Consider the following 26,568-nt stretch of genomic DNA (forward strand, 5'->3'; position numbering starts at 1 on the left):
GGGGAGGGCTTATTTTAGCGCATGCGCTCAAAACCCCGATTGGGCTTAATCAGTGGAACAACTTGCCTCTCCAGAAGTTGTGGGTGCTCCGACACTCGAGGTTTTGAAGAAGAGATTGGACAACCATTTGTGTGAAATAATACAAGCAGGGGGGTTGGACTAGAAGACCTCCAAGGTCCCTTCCTACTCGGTTACTCTGTGATTCTGTTTAATTGATGTGATTTTGTTCTGATGCACTCCTGTCAATCAAACAATGGCATTTGATTGCACCCTGATCGATCTCCACTGAACGCATGAAGGCGGGGAAAAGGGGGGAGAAACTAGTTTTCTCTATATCGCCATCCTTTGAAATAATTCTTTTTCTTTCTTTGAAATGATATAGGAAAGAAATGCGGGCTGCAACACGGTGCATTTTTTTTTATCCCTCATGCTACATTACACTCCATGCTTCCAGGAACATGCAAAGAGGAACATCAGCGTATCCGGCCTCTGCCAAAAAGCAGTTAGCAAAACCCAAAATTGCTCGAAATTAATGCCCAGCCAAGAGAGGAAAAAAGAGAGAGGAAAAAAAAGAAAGAAAGATCAATGTTTTTTTTTCTTAATGAAGGGCAGGGAAATGACATATGTCCTTTTCGAATAACTGCCTTCTGAGCACAGTCTAGGCCAGGGGTCAGCAACTTGCAGCTCTGGAGCTGCATGTGGCTCTTTTATCCCACTACTGTGGCTCCCTGTCACTTGTCAGCACCACAATATTGAGAGGAGCTTCTGGTTTTGGGGGGCGGGGGGGAGCAGGGCACACCAGAAGGGGACTCTACGGCAAGGGGCGGGTGCTTCCCGATAAGCCAAAGGGTCCCCCTGGCGGGGGAAGAGGTGGTTAATTTTGTTATGTTAACTTTTATATTATTCTCTTTTTAGGAAACGTTTTTCTTCTGAGGAGAGGCCGCCTGTCAGGCCTACAGTCATATTCCTTTTAGGATTTTTGGCCTGCCACACACTCTCTCTCTTTCTTTACTATGCTGTTTCATTAGTGGGGAATTGGGAGGGGGGAATCGTAAGGAGTAGAATGTGTGTTGTCAAAATAAAAAACCTTCCTTTCTAGGAGCCCAAGGTCATTCTTTGTCTCCGCACCTCTGCACCTAACAGGAAACAGATGGGTGGAAATGCCAGCCTGGCAGAGGAAGATTGGACCATGTGATGGACTTGTGGGTGTGGGGGCAAGGATTTGAACTTTCAACTGGGTGGGAAACTCCGGAAGCTTTCAGATTCGGGTTTCCACAGATTGTGCCAACATGTCTCTCTTATTAAATTGGAACTTTGATGAAAGCTATGCCTTGGACTCTGATTTGATTCTGGATGATATTTGGAACACTGACAGCGGGTTTTCCGGTCAGCTCCACAATTGATAGGGCTTTTGGTTAGGACAGGTAGAGGAAAGAGGATGCCGGGCTAGGAGGAGACTCTATGGTGGGGAAACTGGACTTCCGGTCGGCTCCAGAATTGAAGGTGGGGGGCTTCCAGTTAGAACCTTTGTGGCTCTTTAGTTTTTAAGGTTGCCGACCCCTGGCCTAGGCACTGGATCCAACCCCTTTTGTCCATCAAAGGCTGCACAAATGTTCCCCAATTTGCCTTTGATGGGCCATTAAAACACTGTAATGCAAAACAGCAGCATAATAATAGGGTAATCCCCATTTATGTTTATTTATTGTAGGTTGATCTTGTCCGTCCTCTAAGGAGTTTTTCAAAATGAATAGCTACTTGTGAAGAGTTAGCTATTTATAATGGGGTCCTTGGTACTTTCTGAGCTTGGTTTTGTTTTGGTTTTTTGGCAGATGTATCAGGGAGGAGGAGGAGGAGGAAGAGGAGGGGGAGGAAGGAGGGGGAGGAGAAAGAGGAGGAGGTGGGGAAGGAAGAGGAGGAGGAGGGAAGAATAGGAGAAACTGAGGCAGGGAGGAGGAGGGGAGGAGGAGAAGAAGAGGAGGAGGAGGGAAGAGAGAGGAGGTGGAGAGGAGGAGGATGGGAAGAAGTGGAGAAGGAGGGGGAAGGGGGGAGTAAAAAAGGAGGAGGGAAGGAAGAGGGGAAGGAGGGGGAGAGGGGGGAGGGGAGAAAGAGGAGGAGGTGGTGAAGAAGAGGAGGAGGGGATGTGGAGGAGGAAGAGAGGAGGAGGGGAAGAAGTGGAAGAGGAGGGGAGGAAAAGAAGGAGGAGGGAGGAAGAGGAGTTGGAGAGGAGGAGTAGATGGGAAGAAGAGGAGGAGGAGGAGGGGAGGAAGAGGAGGAGGGGATGTGGAGGAGGAAGAGAGGAGGAGGGGAAGAAGTGGAAGAGGAGGGGAGGAAAAGAAGGAGGAGGGAGGAGGAGGAGTTGGAGAGGAGGAGTAGATGGGAAGAAGAGGAGGAGGAGGGGAGGAAGAGGAGGAGGGGGGAGGAGGAGGAGAGGGGAAGGAGGGGGAGGACAAGCACAACAATAACTATGGGGTCCTTGCTGCTCTCTACACTTGGTTGTTGTTTTCTTGCAGACCTTTTATTACCCAACCAGATAACATCATCATGGCTCAAAGGGAGTGGGATTTGCTCTCTGTTTATGTACTAGTGGGTTATGATTAATTATACTAGTGGATTATTATTATCACTTCTCAATTACATTGAAAGGGGGAACTACCTTGCTGGATTTTAGTAAGAAGGACTGAAAAAAAAACAACAACACTATTTTATCCTTAACAATACATCCAACCAAATGAGTTACACCATGTCCTCTCTCCTTTTATTATTTGAGGTACGGGTAAAACTACCTACAGTAGTCCTCAATTGATGGTTCTAATTGAGCCCAGAATTAGGCTTCTAAGTCGTTGTGGTTGTAAGTCGAGGTATCGTTGTGACCAGATGGAATTTTACAACATTTTTTGCAGTGGTCATTAAGATCATGGCCATAGATCGAAGTCATGGCAACTGGACAGATTTTCTTTGTGGCTTGAAACGTTTTGCGGAAGAAGCTACTCAGTGAAACGTTTCAAACCAAAAAGAAAAGAAGTCCAGTTATTAGGACTCAACTTCCAAACTTTGAACTAATTTAAAAATCTTCCCCGATATATTTCAGTATCGTCGTACAGACTGTTCTCACCTACAGCCACAATGGAGAGCAACATTTCTGTTGCTAAGCGAGACAGTGGTTAAATGAGTTTTGCCCTATTTTAGGACCTTCCTTCCACAGTTGTTAAGTGAATCACTGCAGTTGTTAAATTAGTAACACGGCCATTAAGTGAATCTGACTTCTCCACTGACTTTGCTTGTCAGACGGATGCAAAGGGGGGTCACGTGATCCCGGGACACTGCAACCGTCGTAAATATAAACCAGTGGCCAAGCGACCGAATTTTGATCACTTGACCACGGGGATGCTGCAATGGTCATAACTGTGAAAAACGGCCATAAGTCACCTTTTTCAGTGCCGTTATTACTTCGGATGGTCACTAAATGGATGGACTATCTGGGTATGGTGATTCTCAGTCATCCAATCATGGTTGTCCCAAAGATCCTTTTTCGAGAGGTAACTGGACTTTCATCCAAGAAGCTTTTTCAGTTCTGTAGAACTGAAGTACTGGAGAAGCTTCTTAAATGTGAAGCGAAACCTTTTCAAGGAAAAACAAAGAAAATCCAGTTGCCTCGTGAAAAAACAGCTTTGGATCAAGGGCTACCTGTAAAGGTAAAGGTTCCCCTCGCACATATGTGCTAGTCCTTCCTGACTCTAGGGGGCAGTGCTCATCTGCATTTCAAAGCCGAAGAGATGTCTGGAGACGTCTCCGTGGTCATGTGGCCGGCATAATTAAACTCCGAAGGCGCACAAAATGCTGTTACCTTTCCACCAAAGTGGTTCCTATTTTTCTACTTGCATTTCTTACATACTTTCGAACTGCTAGGTTGGCAGAAGCTGGGACAAGTAACGGGAGCTCACTCCGTTAGGCGGCGCTAGGGATTCAAACCGCCAAACTGCTGACCTTTCTGATCGACAAGCTCAGTGTCTTAGCCACTGTGTCCCTTAGGACTACCTGTAATGGGACCCAATTGTTCTCTCTCTCTCTGCAGGAACAACTTTTATGGATGCTAAGGCTGTATTTCATAGTGATAGGCACCACAGCAGCTAAATGCATTCCATGCATAAAAAATGATCCCAACACCATAAAAATCAGATTATTGCAGAAGTGCTCCTGGCCATGTCTAAGGCGGCATGGTGTGAAGACCCATCTTCAGTGCCTCTAAAAATTAAAAATAAATTAAGCAGATCCAGGAGAGCAAGCCATTCCGGGGGGGGGGGGGGATGAAATCAGCAGGATGTGATCACAAGCTTCTCTGAACGTGGCATGAAAAGATTCCGCGGGAAGCATGTAAGAAGCTCAGAACAAAATTGCCTCTGTCCTAACCTAGGCGAGTATTGGGGCGATCCTTTGGCTGAATACTTCTTATGCCGGGGAGTTGAAGAGGGTGGGGGACCCACAATCATATCTATCCTGGCAAAAATAAATCAGAAAAACAAACACACCAGCAAAACACACAATGAAGCAACATGTCGGAGAAAGAATCATGAACTTTGCAAGGGGAGAAAACCAGTGGTGGGTTCCTGCCGGATCGCACCGGATCGCGCGCGCTCCCGTTCAGCAAGGAACCCGGAAGTAAGTTCCTGCCCCGCCCCTGGCGACGGGACGGCGCTTGCCTGCGCTCCACCAGCTCGGCTGGGACCGGAGACGTTTTCTCAGCGGAGCGAAGCTCCTGAAAGGGACGCAGGCTCAGCCTGCCAGGCTGCCACCGCTCCACTGAAGTCATGTCTGAGCAGAGAAACGTCTCCGGTCGCGCCTGAACTGGTGGAGCGCAGGCAAGCGCCATCCTGTCGCCAGGGGTGGGGCAGGAACTTACTTCCGGGTTCCTTGCCGAACGGGAGCGCGCGCGATCCGGTGCGATCCGGCAGGAACCCACCACTGGAGAAAACGTTCAAAATCGAGAAACGAAAGGGAGGGGGAGATTATCTCTGCTTAGAAATTTTTTTAAAAACGAGTATTCAAACAGTCTGATCGTTTAGGATGGTTGTTAAAAAGTGGTGGATTTTTTCAGCGACAATGGAACAATCCTTCTTTGGGAAGGATCCAAAGGAACTCCTCGTGAAAGGAGTCATTGGTCAGCAATGAGCAGGCTAAGTATGAACAGACGGGTTGGGAAATGCATGAAAATATTCCATTGCAACAACCACAAAACCCACAACGTTGCCCTCCCCCCTTTCTGAGGAAGGACTCAAGGCCGCTCACGGCGCGAAAAATGAAAACGCCGTATTGCTGCCATCCATGGAAGGCATGTCAATCTGTTTGGGAAAAGAAAAAGCTCAAAGAAAGCCAATATATACATACATGGGGTGGAACAAGAGACAGGAATGACACAACCCGCTTGCAAAAATAGTAAAAAAAAAGAGGGGGGATAAGGAGAATGCGGAATTGTTATACATGGTTGTAGAATCAGCACCTGAAATTAAAAGTTGCTTAAAAAGTTGAACGGTCTCTCAGCCCTAGGAAAGAGACCATGGCAAGTCACTTCAGAAAAACCTTGCCAAGAAAACTGATTATCGCCAAGAATCATATACGATTGAATGGGGGGGGGGGGATCTTAACTAGATCTGGGCATTCAGCCAAAAGCACTTAAAATGTAACAAAGCTGAATCAACAAACCAGCCCAGCACTTGCCTGAAGGAAACCATTGAGAAAACTCAGACAGCCCATAGGAAAAATCCCTGCCTTGCCCTTAAAGGGATTATTCCCAAAAGAATAGAAATCACCTAGCCACAGGAACTCTCTGCCTTGCCCTTGAGAGGATTATCTCCCCAAAATAGAAACTGGACAAAAGAAGTACCTCTTAAGGCAGTCTTCAAATCTTTCGTCCTTGGCTTCTCCCAGCGGGAAGGAACCCACCAGGGAAAAATATTTTTTTCAGCCCTAATGAGTTGCTAATGAGTGAAGCGATCTTCTGATCTTCCGTGCTTTGCCTAATGAGCACCTCATTAGGGCTAGAAAAAAGCTTCCAAAAAGCTACATTTGGAGTATAAGATGCACCCAAATTTCCACCCTCTTTTAGGGGAGGGGGGGAAAGGTGTGTCATACTCTGAAAAATACGGTATATAAAAAAAGAAAAATTCCCTTCTCGCCCCTATGGGTGGTCTTGGATCCTATAACAAAGGCTTGAGAGTTTGAGGATTCTGCGCAAGATCTTAGCCTCTGAGGTGCCTTCCAAATCCGTTATTCTGTAATACACCCCATACACACATGCACACACAGAAATGTTGGATATTGAACACAAGAGATGACGGGACAGTTGGGGTCTTCGAGGCTTTTGGGAGCATCCAAAAAAGTCGAAATCGTGGCTGTGACTGTGATCAAAGCTCCACCCATTTTTTAATTTTAATTTACTTATCGAATTCACATAGCTGCTAATCTCATGAGCAAGGGGCTCTGGGTAGTGTTTTTTATGTGCACTGCTGATACAAAACATGTAAAATAAGAAGGGGAGCTTTTTCAACAGCCACTCTTCATCTTGACAACTTCTACAAATGTCCCTACAAAGGTGAAAATGTTGAAATCCCCCAGAGTTAGGAAATGCTACAGGTAGTCCTCGACTTATGACCAAAATTCAGCCCAACATTTCTGTTGCTAAGCGAGACAGTTCAATGAGTTTTGTCCCATTTTGTGACCTTTCTTGCCACACATATTAAGTGAATCACTGCAGTTATTAAGTTAGTAACACGGTTATTGGGTGAATCTGGCTTCCCCATTGATCTTACCTATCAGAAGGTCACCAAAAAAAGGATCACATGATCCCGGGACACTGCAACCATCATAACTACTTGCCAGTTGCCAAGTGACTGACTTTTGATCATATAGTCGTGGGAATGCTGCAATGATGTGAAAAATGGTCATAAGTAATTTTTTCAGTGGTAATATAACTTTGAGTGGTCACTAAATGAATGGTTGTAAGTCGAGGACTATCTATACTTCCCAGTATATTGTCCAGTTTGGAGAACAATTTACCCAGGCTGATGTTCCCTTTTTTTTTTTTTATATAAAAAAAAAATAAGTGATATGCCAAATATAATTTCCATTTGTGCTAAAGTCTAGTTCTCACTTCCTGAATATACCCCAAAAGATACAATACTTTCAAGAACAGCCCAATGGAGACCAGAGAAGAGGGTCAGTCCGCATTCAAACAACCACTTTCACTTCTTCTGATATATTGATCATCTCAACATCATCTTCCAAAATACCAAACCCTACCTAGGTCAACTACGAGTAATAACGGATACCAGAAGCCACCAGAGATGAAAAAGAGAAGACTTGCCTGGACTGGAGATTTTTGATCCTGGAAAGCATGTCCAGATGTCCTGCTGAATACTGTTCAATGACATCCATCACATCGTACGGCCGCAGGCTCTCCTTGAATTTTCGCTTGGAAACCAGGAACCGCATGATGCTAAAGCAGAAAAACAAGAGTGACAAGAAGAAACCTGCAGTGGTTTATTCTTTCTAACTGTCCATTTGTATTTGGATGGCATCACAAGGGGAGACTGGAAATATATTGCTTTAAACCAGTGTTTCTTAATCTGGGCAACTTGAAGACGTGTGGACTTCAACACCCAGAATTCCCCAGCCAGCTGGGGAATTCTGGGTGTTGAAGTCCACACGTCTTCAAGTTGCCAAGGTTGAGAAACACTGCTCTAAACAATAATGCTATCAATACCTAATAAAACTGTTAAACGTCCACATCCAAGAATACAGGTAGTCCTCGACTTACAACCATTCATTTATTGACCATTTGAAGTTACAACATCACTGGAAAAAAAGTGACTTATGACCTTTTTCCATACTTATAACCATTGCAGCATCCCGAAGATCACGTAATCCAAATGTGGATGCTTGGCAACTGGCATGTGTTTATGACAGTTGCAATGTCATAAAGGCCATCTTTTCTGACCTTCTGACACTGGCAAAGTCAATGAGGAATGCAGATCCACTTTACAACCGTGTTCCAAATCTAACGACTAAGGTGCTTCACTTAAGCACGGTGGCAAACAAGGCTGTGAAATGGGTCAAAGCTCACTGAACAACTCTCTTGCTTAGCAACATAAATTTTGTGCCCAACTGTGGTCGTAATTCGACAATGACCTGTACACCGAGTCACACAGTTTGCTCCTTTATATTGCTTTCTAAGGCTTTACAACGAAGTAGTAACATGTGAAGTATTGGTACCGCTTTATAAAGCCTTAGTAATGCCACACCTGAAATACTGCATCTAGTTTCGGTCACCACAAAAGATGCTGAGACTTTGGAAAAAGTGCAAGGAAGGGCAACTAAGATGATTAAAAGTTTGGAGACAAAAACTTATGAAGAACGGCTGCAGGATTTGGGTATGGCCAGTCTAGAGAAAAGAAGGACTAGTGGGAACATGATAGCAGTCTTCCAATATTTGAGAGGCTGTCACAAAGAGGAGAGGGTCAATTTATTTTCCAAAGCACCACCAGGCGAGAAGAGAAAAAATGGGTGGGAATTAATCAAGGAGAGAAGCAACCTGGAATTCAGGAGAAACTTCCTAACAGTGAGGACAATTAACCAGTGGAACAGAAGTTGCTTTCAGAACGTGTGGGTGCTTCATCACTGGAGGTTATTAAGCAGGGGTGAAATCCAGAAGGTTCTGACAGGTTCTAGAGAATCGATAGCGGAAATTTTGAGTAGTTTGGAGAACCGGCAAATGCCACCTCTGGTTGGCCCCAGAGTCGGGTGGGAATGGAGATTTTGCAGTATTCTTTCCCCTGCCATGCCCACCAACCCAGGCCCACAGAAGCGGTAGTAAAAACATTTGAATTTCACCACTGTTTTTAAGAAGAGACTGGACAGCCATTTTCTAAATTGGGTCTCCTGCTTGAGCAGGGGGTTGGACTAGAAGAGCTCAAAGGTCCCATCCAGTTCTATTCTGGTTGTATTGATTGAAATCTTTCCTTCATTTGAGGCCGACACAGTCCCTTATAAATCCTCATTAATAGCAGTGGCCTTTTGAACGCCGCTTCCGGTGGTCGCGGTTTTACGTAATGTGGACACACAACTTACCACACTGCCCGGATGCTGGCTTTAAGGCCTGGTGTAAGGTCTTCGGTCAAAAATTCACAGTTGCAGCTCTTGTTGTCAGGATCAGGCATGTCTTCTCCAGGGAGGCTTGCTTCTAAGCAAGATGGGAAGAAAGGAGTGAGAAGACAGATATTCAACAGGGAGGAGAACTTCAGACTGGGGCAGACAGAACATAAACACAAATTGGCAAGAAAAGCAGGCAATGAAGGAGATGATGGGGGGGAGGGAACATATTTATGCGCTTTCTGCTGAAAGGTTTATCTGGAAAAGCACTTAAGTTTTTACTCGCTGTATTGAATGATCCATTCTGTGGCTTTCCAAAGGTCTCTGGATGGTTTCCAGGATTAAAAGGCATTTAAAAGGTACAATTTATGGTTGCAAAAAATGCTACATTAAAATGAAGGGAGTTGCGTTATCCTAAGTGAAACGAAAGCACGCTTAACATTTTCTTGTGAAATCAGGGATAGAAAAAGGATGTCTTGCCCAGAATGATGTTTTTGTTCCAGACAATACCTGCTTTGATAACTTATGGCCCAGTTAAAAAGGTAAAGGTTCCCCTCGTACATACAGTATATGCTAGTCGTTCCTGACTCTAGGGGACGGCGCTCATCTCCATTTCAAAACCGAAGAGCCAGCGCTGTCCGAATACGTCCCACATGGCCTAGTTAAACAGTGGCAAAAGGCTATATCTAGGTTTTGTGTGACGGGGGAAGAGAAACATGAGTTAAAGATAAGGAGTTAGAAGATCCAAAGGAAAGTGGAGGAATTGGGTTTACCTGATTTGACATTGTATTTTGCAGCTTGCTACAGGTACTCCTCATTTTACAACCACAATTGAGCCCTAAATTTCTGTTGCTGAATAAGATAGTTGTTAATTTTGTCCCATTTTGTGACCTTTCTTGTCAGTTGTTAAGTGAATAGCAGTAGCACTTAGATCAGGGGTGGTATTCACTTACCTTCACTACCTTCACTTCGCTCACACACGCCCCGTCCGGGCATGCACTCTGTGCATGCGCTTTGGCTAAAAGGAGTGCCTAAAAGGGATGGCATAGAACCGGGTGGGGTGGGGTTTCTGCTACTGGTTCGGGCAAACTGGTCCGAACCGGCTGAATACCACCTCTGACTTAGATTTATACACCGCTTTACAATGCTTTACAGCAGGGGTGAAATTCAGCAGGTTCTGACAGGTTCTGGAGAACCGGTAGCGGAAATTTTGAGTAGTTCGGAGAACCGGCAAATATACCTCTCGCTGGCCCCAGAGTGGGGTAGGAATGGAGATTTTGCAATATCCTTCCCCCAGGAGTATGCAGAGGATGGGGCTTTCATAGTCTCCTTCCCCTGCCACGCCTACCAAGCCACGCCTACCAAGCCATGCCCACAGAACCGGTAATTTTAAAAAAATTGAATTTCACCACTGCTTTACAGCCCTCTCTAAGTGGTTTACAGAGTCAGCCTATTGCCCCCAACAATATGGGTCTTCATTTTAACAACCTTGGAAGGACGGAAGGTTGAGTCAGCGTGGTGAGATCCGAACTGTCAAATTACAGGCGGCCGGCAATCAGCAGAAGTAGCCTGCAGTACTGCACTCTAACCACTGCAGTTATTAAGTTGGTATCAAGGTTGTTAAGCAAATCTTGCTTCCCCTTTGACTTTGCTTGTCAGAAGGTCGTAAAATGGGATCATTATGATGTAACCATCATAATAGCAACAGCATTTAGACATATATCGCCTCACAGCGCTTTACAGCATTCTCTGGGCAGTTCACCATGTCAGCATCTTGCCTCAAACAATCTGGGTACTCATTTTACCGACTGAGTCAACCTTGAGCCGGTCAGAATCGAACTCCAGGCTGTGAGCAGAATTAGCCTGCTGTCATGCCCTCCTCAGAGTCCAGGGAATCCGAGAGGGAATCCGAACAGCTGACAGAGAGCGGAAGAGTGGCTCCGTTGACTGTGAAGGAAACTGGGGAAGGGCAAAGTCAGGCCGGGCACAGGAGAGGAGAGGTAGAACAAGAGAGAGGGGTTTCAGATGAAGACCAAGGCCCATCCCCCTCCTCATCCTAGGGCACGCAGGGAAGAACGCAGAAGACAGTAATGTGGGTTGCGTGGCTTACGAGGAAGGAAAGGACCCCAATTCCCTTCACCAGGCACACCTGGGGATGGAGTTTAAAGGAGAGGCAAATAGGAGGGGGGGGATTGTTGGGAACAAACACTGAGTTCATCTGCTTATCTGAGTTTCTGGCATCCTCCCAACTGGGTTGATTTATTGCCGTGCTACTTCACTTCTGGAACTCCTTATCTTGCTTGCCCTGCCGGATTAATTACCTTATCCTGCCTTGTTGGATTTATAGTTGGAAGTTTTCTGCTTATGACGTTTGAACTGAAGTATTTTCAGCCAAAGGTTTGTGGAAGGGTTTTTTTCCAGGCCGGAGAGTTGAAACGGATGTTGGGGCAGTGGTTGTTTACAACCGGTATGCCCCGGTACGGGCATACCGGTGCCTACCGGGAGCACCATGCACCGTTCTGGTTCGGTGCTCCAGAGGGTCCCCCCCACCCCACCCACCTGTGCTCCTTACCGGTATTTGAGGTTTTTGGAGCTTCCACGCACAGAGCGTACAGCGCCTGTGCAACACTCCGCTGAGCAGCTGTAGTGTTCCGGAGGCGTTGCAGAGCATCGTGGGTGGTAAGTACGCATGCGCATGCTGCGCACATTCATGTGGCGGACGCCCAGCCCCGTTGCACTGTACTGGTTGCACCGGGATCCTGAACCCACCACTGCGTTGGGGGTACATTTGGTGTTAATAAAGGGACTCACACCAGTTTCTCTGGCTGTGTTGCCTTTGTGCCACGCCCCGCGTCATCACAACTGCAATACTGCATTCTAACCACTGGGTCACCAGGGTGCCATAAGTACTGATTAAGATAGTTAGCGACAGAAAAGATCGTAAAAACTGGGGCAAAACTTACTGGTAAGTGCTCAACTTATGATCACAATTGAGCCCACTTCAGCTCTTAAATGAGTAACACGGTTGTTAAGTGAATCTGGTTTCCCCATTGGCTTTATTTGTCGCAAAAGGGGATCATTTGATTCCGGGACACTGCAATTGTCATAAATGTGAGTCAGTTGTGAAGGATCCAAATGTGAATCATGTCACCCTGGAGATGCTGTAGTGGTGAAAAATGGTCACCGGTCACTTTTTTCAGCGACGTTGCAACTTCAAATGGTCGCTAAATGAACTGTTGTAAGTCGAGGACTATCTGTAGCTTGCTTAGCAAAGGAAATGTTCAGTCCGATTGTCATTGTCTCCACTTTTTAGTATATCAGTGTGTCAGGCCTGCAACCATCTTTTCTTTTGGGTCTGCTGTTGAGACTGCGTCAAGCTAGACTGGGAAAGCTGGCTGCAAGAGGAAGAGAAGCTGGGTAAGCTGTTTTGGGGGCTGTTTTGGGGGCTGATTTCAGGCCTTTTTAGGCTGATTTTGGCTGGGAAAACAGCCTGGAAAACAGCCTTTTCTGGGGGAATTTTTGAGCCGTTTTCAGGCAATTTTCAGGTCATTTGTCAGGCCTGCAGCCACCTTTTCTTTGGCCTGCCATACTTTCTATTATTCTGCTATGCATTTTCTACTGTGGGAAAATGGGAGGGTGGATTGTAAGGAGTCACATACTATGTAGCCATAACAAAATTCCTTTCTAGAAAGCCAAGGTCATCCTTTGTCTCTGCACCTCTGCACCTGACCGGAACTGGATGGGTGGAACTGCCAGCATGGCAGTGGAAGGTTGGACCATGTGATGGACTTGTGGGTATTGGGGGGGGGGAGAGATCTTGAACTTTCAACTGGGTGGGGAAAACTGGAAACTTTCAGATTCGGTTTTTCCCAGATGTGCCAACATGGCTCTCTTAATAAATTGGAACTTTGAGCAATACTTTGCCTTGGACTCTGATTTAATTTTGGATGCTATTTGGAACCCTGACACAATGTTTCTCGACCTTGGGAATGGTATTTCAACTCCTAGACTACCCCAGCTGGCCTACAGGAATTCTTACAGCTACTCAGGTTGAAAAACACTGTTACATTGTATGGAAATGTGATTGGAGTATGTTGTTGCAAGCTTAAAAGAAAGCTGAATGTAGTTAAAATGGATTGTTTTAAAAGCGTGTGGTTAAAGAACAGTGGGGATAATGGATGAATATGGATTGTACACAAAAGAATGTATAAAAGAAGTATGTGAAGATGGCTTGTTATGTAGAGGGAAAGGATGATGATCGAACTGCAAAGCAAATACACGAAAAGTGAGTAGTGGGCTGAAGGGGAAAATATAGGTAATCACAGAAGATGTGTCAGACCTGCAAAACATCTTTTCTTTTTAGGTTTCAGCCTGCCACACTTTCTACTATTCATTTTCTATTGTGGGAAAATGGGAGGGGGGATTATACGGAGTTGGGTGATATGTAGCCATAACAAAATTCTTTCTAGAAAGCCAAGGTCATCCTTTGTCTCTGCACTTGGCTGGAACTGGATGGGTGGAACTGCCAGCATGGCAGTGGAAGATTGGACCATGTGATGGACTTGTGAGTGTGGGGGCAAGATCATGAACTTTCAACTGGGTATGAAAACCGGGAAGCTTTCAGATTCGGGTTTTTCCAGATGTGCCAACATGGCTCCTCTAATAAATTGTAACTTTGAGGAATCTTTTGCCTTGGACTCTGATTTAATTTTGGATGACATTTGGAACCCTGAAATGAAGTTGAAGTTGAAGATAAGCTTCAACAAAAAGTGAGAAGTTTAGAGAACAAAAGGCAATCTATAAAGTGGTTAATACATGTATATGGAAGTAAGAAAGATTTGGGAGGTATAATACAAGGTGTAAGTGGAGGACTATCTAAAATTTGCTACTGTCTCCTTTCTCCCACCAAAACCTCTCAAGACAAACGCAGACCAAGTCATTCACGGACCATCCTTCCTCCTCACCTTCCGAATTCTGACGCGACGCGGCTCCTTTGATGCGGAAAGCTTGCCGGGACCGACTCTGGTCTCCAAAACTCCAGCTCTTGGGGACTTTGCTTGGGCTATCTTCCACGCTCTGCTCTGCGCTGGGGGATCTCCGGATGCTTGAGCCCTGAGGAGAACTTTTACTTTTCGTGGTTGCCCCTCGAGGACTGGAGAAGACACGCTCTTTCAAGCTGACCTTCTGACTGGACACGGAGACAAATCAAAATGAGACAAGAGAAAAAAGGGGAGAGACAAGCGGGGCGGGGGCGTCACTTCCAAAACCACCATGGGGGGGGGGGGAAGAGGGGGCTCCCTTTTAAGCCATTCAAAAATTCAACAGTCTTTCAAAAAGCAGCAGCGGTAGAAGCAGGGGCCGTGGCGAGATGTGGCTTTGGGTCATCGCGGACTTGAAAAGGCGTCTCGGGAAAGTTTTCCATGGTCGATGAATGGAGATGGAACCGGGGGAGCGGGCACCCATTAAGGGAAGAAGGAAGGAAAGAAAGAACCCGAGGGGATGAGTGAACGAATGGGAAAACAGAAGGTGATCTGGTCGGATGGAATATGTAGAGTGCAGATGGAACGACGGGCATGAAGGTTTCGATCGGGTCCGAGCAGCTCCGTGCAAGGGGAATGGCCCAACGGTCGAAACCTGGCCCCTGATTTCTGAGTTTAGCTCTCCAAGATACACCTGTCAAAGAGCCATTTCTTGCCTATCTTCCACTCTAGAACCTGGCTCCTGTGAGCAAGCTGGCAAGGACGTCTCCTACCCTTGGCCGCGCCTCCTTCTCCGCCAGGGTTTCTCCTTGGGGGAGATTCTCCTCTAGCTTTTCTCCTCAGCTGATACGCCCCCACCCATTCACCTCGGACACTGGGCCACAGCCCCTACATCCCACGCTCTTCAGTATGGTCAACTCACCGAAGCATCCGTCCTGGATTTTTTGCTGCCCGGGACAGTTAGCTGCCAACCAATCAGCTAGCTGCCAAAGCCGGCAGCAAGAAGTCACGGTGCAAATGATCTTTTTCTCTCTCTTTCTTTCTCTCTCCCACTTCTCTTTAGATGAAGCTGGCGTACTTATCCCCACCACCCACCACCACATTCCCGTTTTTATCAGGGAGGCACAATCAGGTACAGGGGAGCTTCCCACCCACCCCCCTCCCCTTCCTTCTCCTCTAACAAGCGTTTGGCTTTCCTAAAACCATTTGGCTGCAGCCTCTCCCCCAAACCCCACCACAACTGCAATCAATCATATCGTGGCTTCTGGCTGCTGGCATTGGCAGCTAGCCAATTGGTTGGCGGCTAATTGTCCCGGGCGGTGAAAATGCTGCTTCGGTGAATGGGCTGTGCCGAAGCGAGTGGGACGGAGGGACTGTGGCCCATTGGCCAGGGTGAATGGGTGGGGGCATATCAGCCGAGGAGAAAATCTAGAGGAGAATGCCCCCGAAAAGAAACCCTGGCGGAAAAGGAGATGCGGCCAAGGATAAGAGACTAAAAGTCCTAGACCCAACAAGGAGGACTAAGAAAATATCTGCAGACCCCTCGCATCCTGGACATGAACTGTGTCATCTCCTTCTCTTGGGATGGCGCTATAGGGCATTGTATGCCAAGACAACTAGACACATAAAGACGAATGTCTACAGAGATTCTCAGTCACCCAGGTTGTGGTTGTCCCAAAGGCGTTTTTTTCAAAAGTCACTTTTGAACTTTTTTTTCCCTTCAGAACGTTTCGCAGAACCAAAGATGCTCCTTGGATGAGAAACGTGTTCAAGGGAAAAAAAACTAAGAAAAACTAAGAAAGTCCAGTTATGTTTTGAAAAGCACCTTTGAGACCCAGGGAGAGGGGGGTTCCCTCCTGCCATCGTTCTGCTGATCACCTAATCCTCAAAATACAGGTAGTCCTCGACTTACGACCACAATTGAGCCCAAATTTTTTGTGACTAAGGGAGACATTTGTTAAGTGGGTTTGGCCCCATTTTATGACCGCAGTTGTTAAATAAATCGTTGCGGTTGTTAAAGGTAGTAACGCCGTTGTTAAGTGAATCTGGCTTCCCCCATGGACATTGCTGGTCAGAAGGTCGCAAAAGGGGATCGCATGACCCCAGGATGTTGCGACCGTCATAAATATGGGTCAGTTGCCAAGTGTCTGAATTTTGATCATATGTCTATGGGGGTGCTACAACGGTATGAAAAACAGTCATAAGTCACCTTGAACGGTGCTGTTTTTAACTTTTAATAGTCATTAATGAATTGTTGTAAGTCGAGGACCACAGTACCTGTATAGCACTACACTACCTGGCCATATAGTACCTCCTGGGGGTTATTGCAATAGTATACAATGGAGAAACTCAAGGCTATTTGCATTTCTTACTGGCTTACTCACCCCACAATATTATTTCTCTACTATAGATGAGATGGAGACATTTAACGGACATTCAAGTTTAAGTTTATGTTTAAGTTTATTAGATTTATAGACCGCCCCCTCTCCCCAAACCTCCCCAAATCTCCCCAATGCAGGTTTTCCTCTTCCTTGATTCAAACATGCTTGCTCCGTTTGAAAAACTTTACACGTTACCTTGATCTTTACAAACACTAACCAATCATACTTTTCACCAATTCTAAATGCTGGTTTGCTTTCCTACCTATACAGTCTCTACTTCACTTCATAGTTACAAAAGGGGTTATAGAAAAATCTATCATAGAGAGCAGGGAGTGTCAAAACTGGATTTCTTGGAGGGCCATATCAGCATTGGAGTTCTCCTCCGTGGGCCGGCGGAGCAGGGGAACGGGGTTGGGCAGGGAGATGGGGCGGATGCTTCCTATAGCACTTCATCTCCCCAAAACGGGCTGCGCTGAGGCCCCGTGAGGCCTTCAAACGACCCATTTTTATCCGGCACAGTGTTGCAGGAGTCCGGGGAGGCCACAAATGAGTCACGGCAGGCTGTTTGTGGCCCGTTTTGGCTGGCACCGCGGTCTGGTCCTTTGATATTTCTAGGCTGGCCCCATGGGCTGGATTCAAGCACCCCACAGGAATATCTTGCAAGGGGCCAATAAACATTTATGTTGGTAGGTGAGGATGTGTTTGCGTATCCCTGTGGTTATAAAAGTACTCACTGAGCAAGTTAGCGTTTGTTAAACTTGGCAACTTAAAGATGTGTGGACTTCAACTCTCAGGATTCCCCAGCCGAAGACCCAACTGGAAAATAAGCCCTAGCATGATTTTTTCAGGATGCTCATAATATAAGCCCTACCCCCAAAATAAGACCCAGTTAAGATCGTCAACCAGACAGATGCGTATTTCCCAGAAAACAAAGCCTAACCAGAAAATAAGCCCTGATGTGTCTTTTGGAGCAAAAAATTAATATAAGACTCAGTCTTATTTTCGGGGAAACACGTTATAAGTTGTTCTTTTATGGCTTCTGATATAGCCATAGCACTTATATACCGCTTCACAGTGATTTATAGCCTTCTCTAAGCAGTTTACAGAGTCAGCCGATTGCCCCCAACAATCTGGGTCATTTTACCCACCTTGGAAGGATGGAAGGATGAGTCAACCTTGAGCCGGTGAGATTTGAACTGCCGAACTGCAGCTAGCAGTCAGCTGAGGTAGCCTGCAGTACTGCACTCTAACCACTGCGCCACCTCAGTATTATACTTATAGCCTATTTTCCATAAGACTTGATTTCTAATTAACCTATGTCTGTGATGGCGAAGCTGTGGCACGCTGAGCCATTTGTTAGGGCACGTGAGGCGCTGCCCTGTCTCCTGGCTAGCGTGCATGCATATTCTGGCCAGCTGACATTGGCCTTCTTTTGAGTCCGGTTTTTCGCCCTCCGGAGGCTTCCTTGAGGCCTCCAGAGCGCGAAAAACCAGATCTATGGGCAAATCAGAAGTTAGGGAACGGACTTCCGGTTTGGCCATAGGCCCTTTTTCAACCTCCGGAGCCTTCAGGGGCCTTCAGGAGGCTTCCCTGAAGGCTCAGGAGGGCAAAAACTAGCTCTATGGAGTCACAATTCCCGAATTTCCGGGTTCCCCATAGGTCCATTTTTTGCCCTCCGGAGCCTTCAGGGGTCTTTAGGATGCTTCTGTAAAGGCTCCGGAGGGCGAAAAAAGGCGGAGGGTGTGTGTGTCACACGCATAGCATTATGGTTATCGCACACACGCAACAACCCCCTTGCGCTCCCCCCACTTTTGGCACAGAAGCCAAAAAAGTTTCGCCATCACTGTGCTATGCCATGCCTTATTCACCAAGTCAGCTTTGATGGCCAAACTTGGAGTGTGTATGAGAATTCTACGTGGCTATTTCACACTGTGAATTAAGAGAAGCTATGAATTACATGTAAAATGTAATACAATTTGAGCCCAGCATTTTCACTGCTCTCGGAGACGATTGTCACGTGAATTTTACAAGCTTTTCTTGCCACCTTTGTTAAGTGAATCACTGCAGATGTTTAAGTTAGTAACACGGTTGTTAAGTGAATCTGGTTTCTCCATTAACTTTGTTTCTCAGAAAATTGCAAAAGATTGTCACATGATTCTGGGACACTGCCACCGCCATTAATATGAGCCAGTTGCCAAGCATCTGAATTTTGATCATGTGGCCATGGGGAGGCTGTAATGGACATAAGTGTGAAAAACAGCCATAAGTTACTTTTTGCAGTGCTGTTGTAACTCTGAACAGTCACTAAACAAACTGTTGTAAATCAGGGATTACCTATAATTTGGTCTCACTGTCAGAAAATTTCTCCTGAATTCTAGGTTGGATTCTAGGTTAGTTTGCTCAGCTTCTATCTATTACTTTATGTCAAAACAAAGCGGAGGAATACATCCGTAGGAATAGAGGAAATGCTTTTCTTATTGCTCCTTATTTTAAAATATCTTAGGGAACTTAAGGAGAATGCCACTTGCATTTAAGAATAACAAAGATGGTTAAGGTCACAGCCAACCATTTTGGAATAAAAGCCATTTTTAGGAAAAAGGGTTTTGGAAACTAAAGAACAGAATGATAAAGAGGAGATTCACAAGCCTGACACACATATAAGGACACACAAATAATAAATGTAAATATAAAAGTTCCCCTCACACATATGTGCTAGTCGTTTCCGACTCTAGGGGGCGCTGTTTATCTCTGTTTCAAAGCCGAAGCGCCAGCACTATCCAAAGACGTCTCCATGATCATGTGGCCGGCATGCAATGTTCCCTCCAATTTTTTTTCAATGTGAGCAGAAAAGTATAGTGTTTGAGCGGCACATTTTCATGCCTGAGCACCTGATTTTTTTTCACAGATGTCACCTAAGACAACAACGAAATCAGTATTATTTGAAACTCAAAGTTATGTTTCTTCAAGGTACCCCCTTAATTAAAAGTGTTATATAATATCAGTATCACTTAACAACGCTCCTGCTTAACAACCAAAATGTTGGCTCAGAAACTCTGGCATTTGAAGCACGCAGGTCTTAAAGCTGTCAAGTTGCAAGACCCTTGCACCCCTAACCCTTTAGGGGAAAAAAAAGCAGAGGTCTTCAAACCTGACAGCTTTAAGACTTGTGGACTTCAACTCCCAGAATTCCTCCTCCAGTCATGTTGCAGCGACGTCATCTGCATGGATCTGCTCCATCTTTGGTTTCTTCATCGTGGGCAGGGCTGCCGCTGAAGATGCCGACGAGCCCCCGCCGCCACCAGAATAACTGCTGCTGCCTCCTCCGCCTCCTCCTCCAACAGCACCACCACATTTGCTGCCCAGCGCTGCAGCTGAGGTGAAGCCGGCAAAGCTTCCGCTGGCGCCCCCACCCGTGGCAGCGGCGCCTCCCCCTCCGCTCGGAGCACCTGAGTTCAGCCCCACGTTGCCCCTGCCCCCTCCTCCTCCGCCGTGCTTTTGAGGAGCCATGAGGCCTTTTTGTCCCCTGCTCCCATCCCCCCACCGCCGCCTTCCTACTGGCCACCGCAGCCTCATGGCTCCTCAAAAGCACGGCGGAGGAGGAGGGGGCAAGGGTGACGGGGGGCTCAGCTCAGGTGCTCCGAGCGGAGGGGGAGGCGCCGCTGCCACGCGCGGGGATGCCGGCTGGAGCTTTGGCGACTTCACCTCAGCCACAGCGCCGGGCGGCAAATCCGGCAGTGCTGTTAGAGGAGGAGCAGGTGGCAGCAGTTATTCTGGTGGTGGCGGGAGCTTTGGGGCTTCACAACTACCGTCAGTCGCCCCGTGCTCATCAAAACAAGTCCGGGGAGGTCCTTTGTGGGCGGCCAGTTCTAGCCCCCTGCAAAAGACCTCCCCAGCTTCCGGAGCCTGTGGCAATAGAAATCACTGTGCGGCAGTTGCAAACTGCTGCACGGTGTTTTCTTGCCACGTGCACGGCCGCACAGCCGTGCACCTTAGAGGGCACATTGCCGGCATGACCAAATGCCAAAGGCGCATGGAACGCTGTTACCTTCCCACCAAAGGTGGCTCCTATTTTTCTACCTGCATTTTTTACATCCTTTCGAACTGCTAGGTTGGCAGAAGATGGGACAAGTGACCGGAGCTCACTCCGTTACGCGGCACTAGGGATTCGAACCGCCAAACCGTCGAACTTTCTGATCGACAAGCTCAGCTTCTTAGCCACTGAGCCACCACGTCCCTAAGTAATAAGGAATCTCAAATTCAAAGATTCTATGTCAGCTTTTATATTTATAGATTAAATGTCTATGGAGATTCTCAGTCCTCCAGCTCATGGTTGTCCCAAAGGTGCTTTTTCATGAGGCAACCGGACTGACTGGGTTTTCATTTTCCTTTGAAGAAGTTTTGCTTCTCATCCAAGAAAGCTTCTTCAACTCTAAACCAGAAAGTCCAGTTGTCTCTTGAAAAAGCACCTTTGGGGATATCTCATTAAAATGATGGAGCTCACCTTTTCCTTAGCAATGGTGTCAGGTGAAGCAAGCTAATTTAACCCTCTCAGCGTCAGCCGGATAACCAACGCTGCATGATCGGACAACAATATCCAAACCCTAATTTGCCATAGCTGAAGTCATGCTGAAGTCCCACTTAACCCACCTGCGGTTAAAGTAAATTCAGGCTAATGGGCCTCTTCCTGCTTAGTAGAGGTGCTAGAACAAGGGTCCCCAACCCCTGGGCTACTGCCCACCACAGATCTATGGCCTATTTGGAACTGGGCCAGGCGAGTGACGGGCCAGCACACCCACACTTACACACAGCTACACTAGCAGGAGTGACGGCCCAAAGGCGTTTCTTCTCTCTTGCGTGCGTGGAGCTGTGTGCAAATGTGTGAGAGCTGGTCTATCGCTCGCTTTGCCTGGTTCCTCTGTCCCACTCCCACAGCCAGGCCACCAAGCTGCCTGCTCCCAATGCTACTAAAGAGGAGCGTTGGGAGAGCATTAAGTGGGACAAGCATATCTGTTCTGACCTAGGCTTCACCAAATCACGAAACAGACTCCCGGTCCCTGGGGAAAAAAAACCACCCCTTTTTATTTGGCTAATGTGAATTCCTAGCATTCATATCCAGCAAAGTCCTGGCAAACAGTCTTTCAAGGGTGAATTTACAACCACAGACCTTATTAGTCCTTGGATAGTTGCCAGGCCAATGTTTACATCAACGCTGTAAAATGAAATCCCTGGCAAGGAGTCTGTCAGATAGGCAAATCTTCACACTAATGAACTAATTGTCTCCTGCAAACTCCCCTCCCCTCCTTCTCCTATTTATTTCCTGTGGGAGGGGCCATTCAGCATCCCCTTGTGCCTTTACTCCCGAGTGGACCTCTGTTCCTTAATTGTTCCCTTCTTCTGACAGATCTGTGCATGCGCACATCAGGAACAGGCTCCAGCTATTCTTCTGCCCCACTGATCTCTGACTCCGACAGGTAGCTGATAACTATCGGATGGCCCTGGCCCTATCTCTTGTCTCTGACGCAGAGCTCTCATCAGAGCCTTCCCCAGACTCCAGGACTGGCCCACGTTCCTCCGCACTGTCCAAGTCTGCCACCAGCCCTGCTGGCCACTGGCGGGCCACAACAATATCCTGTTCACTGACCACCAAGTCTGTGTAAACAGGACCCGCTTTTGGAGGGTCGAGCATGTTCTGACCCAGCTCCACAAACACAACAAACCCTCTTGTACTTAAATCACCGATTCCTTTATTAGGAGCGCCAGCAGCCCTGGCAAAAAGCTGCTCTCACCGCAGGCTAACAACTCTGTCTGGCAGGAAGGTGAATAGTTGTCTGCCACATCTACTCATCTCCGCCCCCTGCCTTTTATCCCCAGAGCTAGGGTGGAGCTTCGCTAGCAGCAATGGCTTTTCCGTCCCAAGGATCAGCCCATGGATTTCCACTGCTCTCCTCTCCTCTGCCTTCTGCGCATCCACACTTCAGGCACTGGACCCAGTTGTTCCTCCTCTTCCTTATCAGCCACCTCCAGACCTGGGGGTTGTTGATTCTTCATCTGAGGGATGACGGAAGGCTCCTTCTCTCTCTCTCCCGCTCCTTCTTTCCCTCCCTCTTTCTCTCTCTCTCTCTCTCTCTCTCCCTTCTTCTCTCTCTCTCCCTCCTTCTCTCTCTCTCTCGCTCTCTCTCTCTCTCTCTCTCTCTCACACACACACACACCCCTCCATTCCCCCCTCAGAGCTCTCAGGTTGCTTTGATGCTAATCCTCACTCCCACATCTCCTCCTCATCTAATTCGGCTGATAGGCCACAACAGGGCAGCCTCGGTGAATCTGAAGCAGCACGACATTGCTCCCCCAAAAGCTTCTCTTCTCTGCGCCAAAAATGGACGAAAGGCTTCGGGGGAGCGATTTCATGCTGCTTCAGGCCTTCAGTCTCTTTGCAAAAGCTTTTGGCGCAGAAAAGCGGGAGTGATGCTAAGTACGTGCACGCCCACATCAGCCCGCCGCACACGTGGCCCTGGTTCTCCCCCACCCACCCCCACACACGCACACACAAATGTCGGGGACCGCTGTGTGCTAGAAGATCCATGGGGGGGGGGGAACCCTCCATTTATTAGCTCCTAAAACCGGAATTGTCTACAGGTAGTCCTCGACTTACCCCTACAGTTGGGATGACAATTTTGGTTGCTAAGCAGGGCAGAAGCTAAGAGAGCTGGGTCTGAGTTCATGATTCTTTTCCCACGCTTCTTACGAGAATCACGGCAGTTGTTAAGTGAATCGCGTGGCTCTTAAGCAAATCCTGCTTCCCCCGTGGATTTTGCTTGCGGGAAGCTGGTTGGGAAGTTCTCGAATAGTGATCACATGACCCAGGGATGCTGCAATTGTCATAAGCATCATTGCCAAGGGTCTAAGTTTTGGTCATGTGACCTCGGGGACCTGCTACAGTTTTAAGCGCGAGAATTGAACATGACTCACTTTTTTTTCAGTGCTGCTGTAAGTGGTCACTATACCAACGGTTATAAATTGAGGAACTGCAAAGGCTTTAAAGAACAATCTTCCCCTTTTATACAGGTAGTCCTCGAGTTGTAACAATTCCTTTAGTGACCCTCTGAAGTTACAACAGCCCTGAAAAAAAGTGACCAGTTACCAGCTTTCACACTTACAACCCTTGCAGAAGCATTCCGATGGTCACGTGATCCAAATTCAGATGCTTGGCAATTGACTCATATTTATGACGGTTGCAGTGTCTGGAGGTCATGTGATCCCCTTTTGCGGCCCTCTGACAAGCGCCAGATTCACTTACTGACCATGTTATTAACTTAACAACTGCAGTGATTCACTTAACAATCAGGGCAAGACAGGTCGTAAAATTGGAGGGGGGACTTACTTAACGAAGGCCTCACTTAACCACAGAGGTTTTGGGGTTCAATGTCGGTCGTAACTCGAGGACTACCTGTATAGTGCGTGAGATTAGGGTGGAGTATTTTTGCTTGGCTTTGCAGACTTATTAATACCTGTGGTCCTGACACATTTACCGTATTTTTCAGAGTATAAGACACACATTTCCCCCCCCCCCAAAAAAAGAGGGGGGAAATCTGGGTGCGTCTTATACACTGAATACAGCATTTTGGCCTCCCGAAACCCTGCCCCCTTCACAAAAATGGATGTACATAGCTTTAGGAGGCTTCCAGAGTGCTCCCGGGCGCTGGGGAGGGCAAAATGAGTGAAAAACGGGCCCAGGAGCACTCTATAAGCCTCCTAAAGGCTATGCATGCCCTTTTTTTTTACAAAAAATGGGCCCGTTTTTGGGAAGTCTGCAGAGTGCAAAAACCTTTTTTTTAATTTGCCTCTTCAAAATCTTGGTGCATCTTATACTCCGGTGCGTCTTGTACTCCAAAAAATACGGTAAATCTTTTTTTCCCCCCTCTTCTCAATGCCCTGGAAAAACCTTTTGCTAAGCCACCTTCCCCGAAGCCAATGGCCCTCCTTCACAGACCCTGCATTTTATCGGCCTGCCAGGAAGAGAAAGATGCTGCCAAACGTCCTTGGCTCAGCACAGCTCAACTCTATGAAGCAGATGAATGGGCAGAACAGAAGGTAGCAGGAAAAGAAAAAGACAGAGAGAGAGAGAGAGAATGAGCGTGCAGCTTTGGATCGGTTCGGTGCAAAGCAATTGCTGTTGTACCTAGAGCTTCCTGAGCAGCATCCACAAAAAGATTTCCTGCACCGAGTGGCTTGACTGGAAATGAGGGGAGAGTAGAAAAGTTAGACCAGAGGGCTCCTGCCCAACCAGGCACCTTGTAGAAAGCAAGGAGGGAGGGCCACGCTTCACAGAATAACAAAATGACAAGAGTTGGAAGGGACCTTGGAGGTCTTCTACTCCAACCCCCTGCTCAAGCGGGAGACACCGCTATCATTTCAGACAAGTGGTTGTCCAATCTCTTCTTAAAAGCCTCCCGTGATGGAGCATTCTCAATTTTTGGAGGCAGGTTGTTCCACTGTCAAGGAAATTTCTCCTTAATTCCAGGTTGCTTCTCTCCTTGATTAGTTTCCATCCGTGGCTTCTTGTCCTGCCCTCGGGTGCCTCGGAGAATAGGTTGACCCCTTCTTCTGTTCGACAGCCCCTTATTCAACCAAGCCCACAAAACCCCAAGTAAAGCTAATCTTGATCTTAACTTCCATTCGTTACTTCAATCTAAATTAAATTAAATTAAATTAAATTAAATTAAATTAAATTAAATTAAATTAAATTAAATTAAATTAAATTAAATTAAATTAAATTATTAAATTAAATTAAATTAAATTAAATTAAATTAAATTAAATTAAATTAAATTATTAAATTAAATAAATTAAATTAAATTAAATTAAATTAAATTAAATTAAATTAAATTAAATTAAATTAAATTAAATTAAATTAAAAATTAAATTAAATTAAATTAAATTAAATTAAATTATTAAATTAAATTAAATTAATTATTATAAATGAAAAATTAAAATTATTAAATTAAATTTAGGAACTAAATTAAATTATTAAAAAATAAATAAAAAATAAATAAAATAAAATAATAAAATAAAATAATAATAAAATAATAATAAAATAATAATAAAATAATAAAATAATAATAATAAAATAATAAAATAAATAATAAAATAATAAATAAATACATAAATAAATAAAAATACAATAATAATAAAATAATAATAATAAAATAATAAAAAACAATAAAACAATAAAACAATAAAACAATAAAACAATAAAACAATAAAACAATAAAACAATAAAACAATAAAACAATAAAACAATAAAACAATAAAACAATAAAACAATAAAACAATAAAACAATAAAACAATAAAACAATAAAACAATAAAAAACAATAATAAAACAATAATAAAACAATAATAAAACAATAAAATAATAATAAAATAATAATAAAATAATAATAAAATAAAATAAAGTAAAATTTTACATGCAGAAGCAGTTTTTCCAAAGGAAAGCCCATATGTCTTAACAATTAATTTCGAGAGACCTATAAGTGCTCAGTTGGGGTCATGATATGGAAATGTATTAGCAGTGTTAGCAATAACCTAGTTTGCAATTCTCCATTAACTGATCTATGCTTTAGGTAATTATTTGCCTCTTAAGACTATTTATATTAAAGCATTCCCAGGACCTTGGAAATAGATATCTCAGGGACGTTGGATGATATATATCCCCCCAAAACTGGTAATCAAATTAATAGCTTAGCTAAAATACATTTACATTAGGGATTGTTTTTAATATAGAGGGAGTCATAGAAGCACTAATTAAATTTTCTATTAAATTACCCCTTCCCGATTCGATACTTCTGGATAAATTAGATTTCACTCCAAATATTCTTAGCCTGCATGGCTTAATCTATTGCAGGGGTGTCCAAACTTGATAATTTTAAGTCCTGTGGACTTCAACTCCCACAATACCCCAGCCACCTATGGTACATGGGGAATTCTGGGAGTTGAAGTCCACAGGTCTTAAAATTGCCAAAGTTGGACATCGCTGCTCTAAAGGAGAAAAAGAGAATTTTATATCTCTAACA

General features: G+C 45.6%; 1 protein-coding gene across 1 annotated transcript in view; it reads right to left on the minus strand.

The window, feature by feature from the left end:
• KCNQ2 (potassium voltage-gated channel subfamily Q member 2) overlaps nt 1–26,568 on the minus strand; it is a 136,191-nt gene that overhangs the window by 14,330 nt on the left and 95,293 nt on the right. The window contains exons 11-13 of the mRNA XM_081949838.1: nt 14,106–14,329; nt 9,121–9,232; nt 7,358–7,489 (exon numbers count right to left, since the gene is read on the minus strand). Of these exons, the coding sequence (XP_081805964.1) occupies nt 7,358–7,489; nt 9,121–9,232; nt 14,106–14,329 (468 nt within the window). The remainder of the gene's footprint in view (nt 1–7,357; nt 7,490–9,120; nt 9,233–14,105; nt 14,330–26,568) is intronic.

The sequence above is a fragment of the Natrix helvetica genome (assembly GCF_964273705.1).
Source record: "Natrix helvetica genome assembly, chromosome: 3".
In the NCBI taxonomy this organism is placed as follows: domain Eukaryota; kingdom Metazoa; phylum Chordata; class Lepidosauria; order Squamata; family Natricidae; genus Natrix; species Natrix helvetica.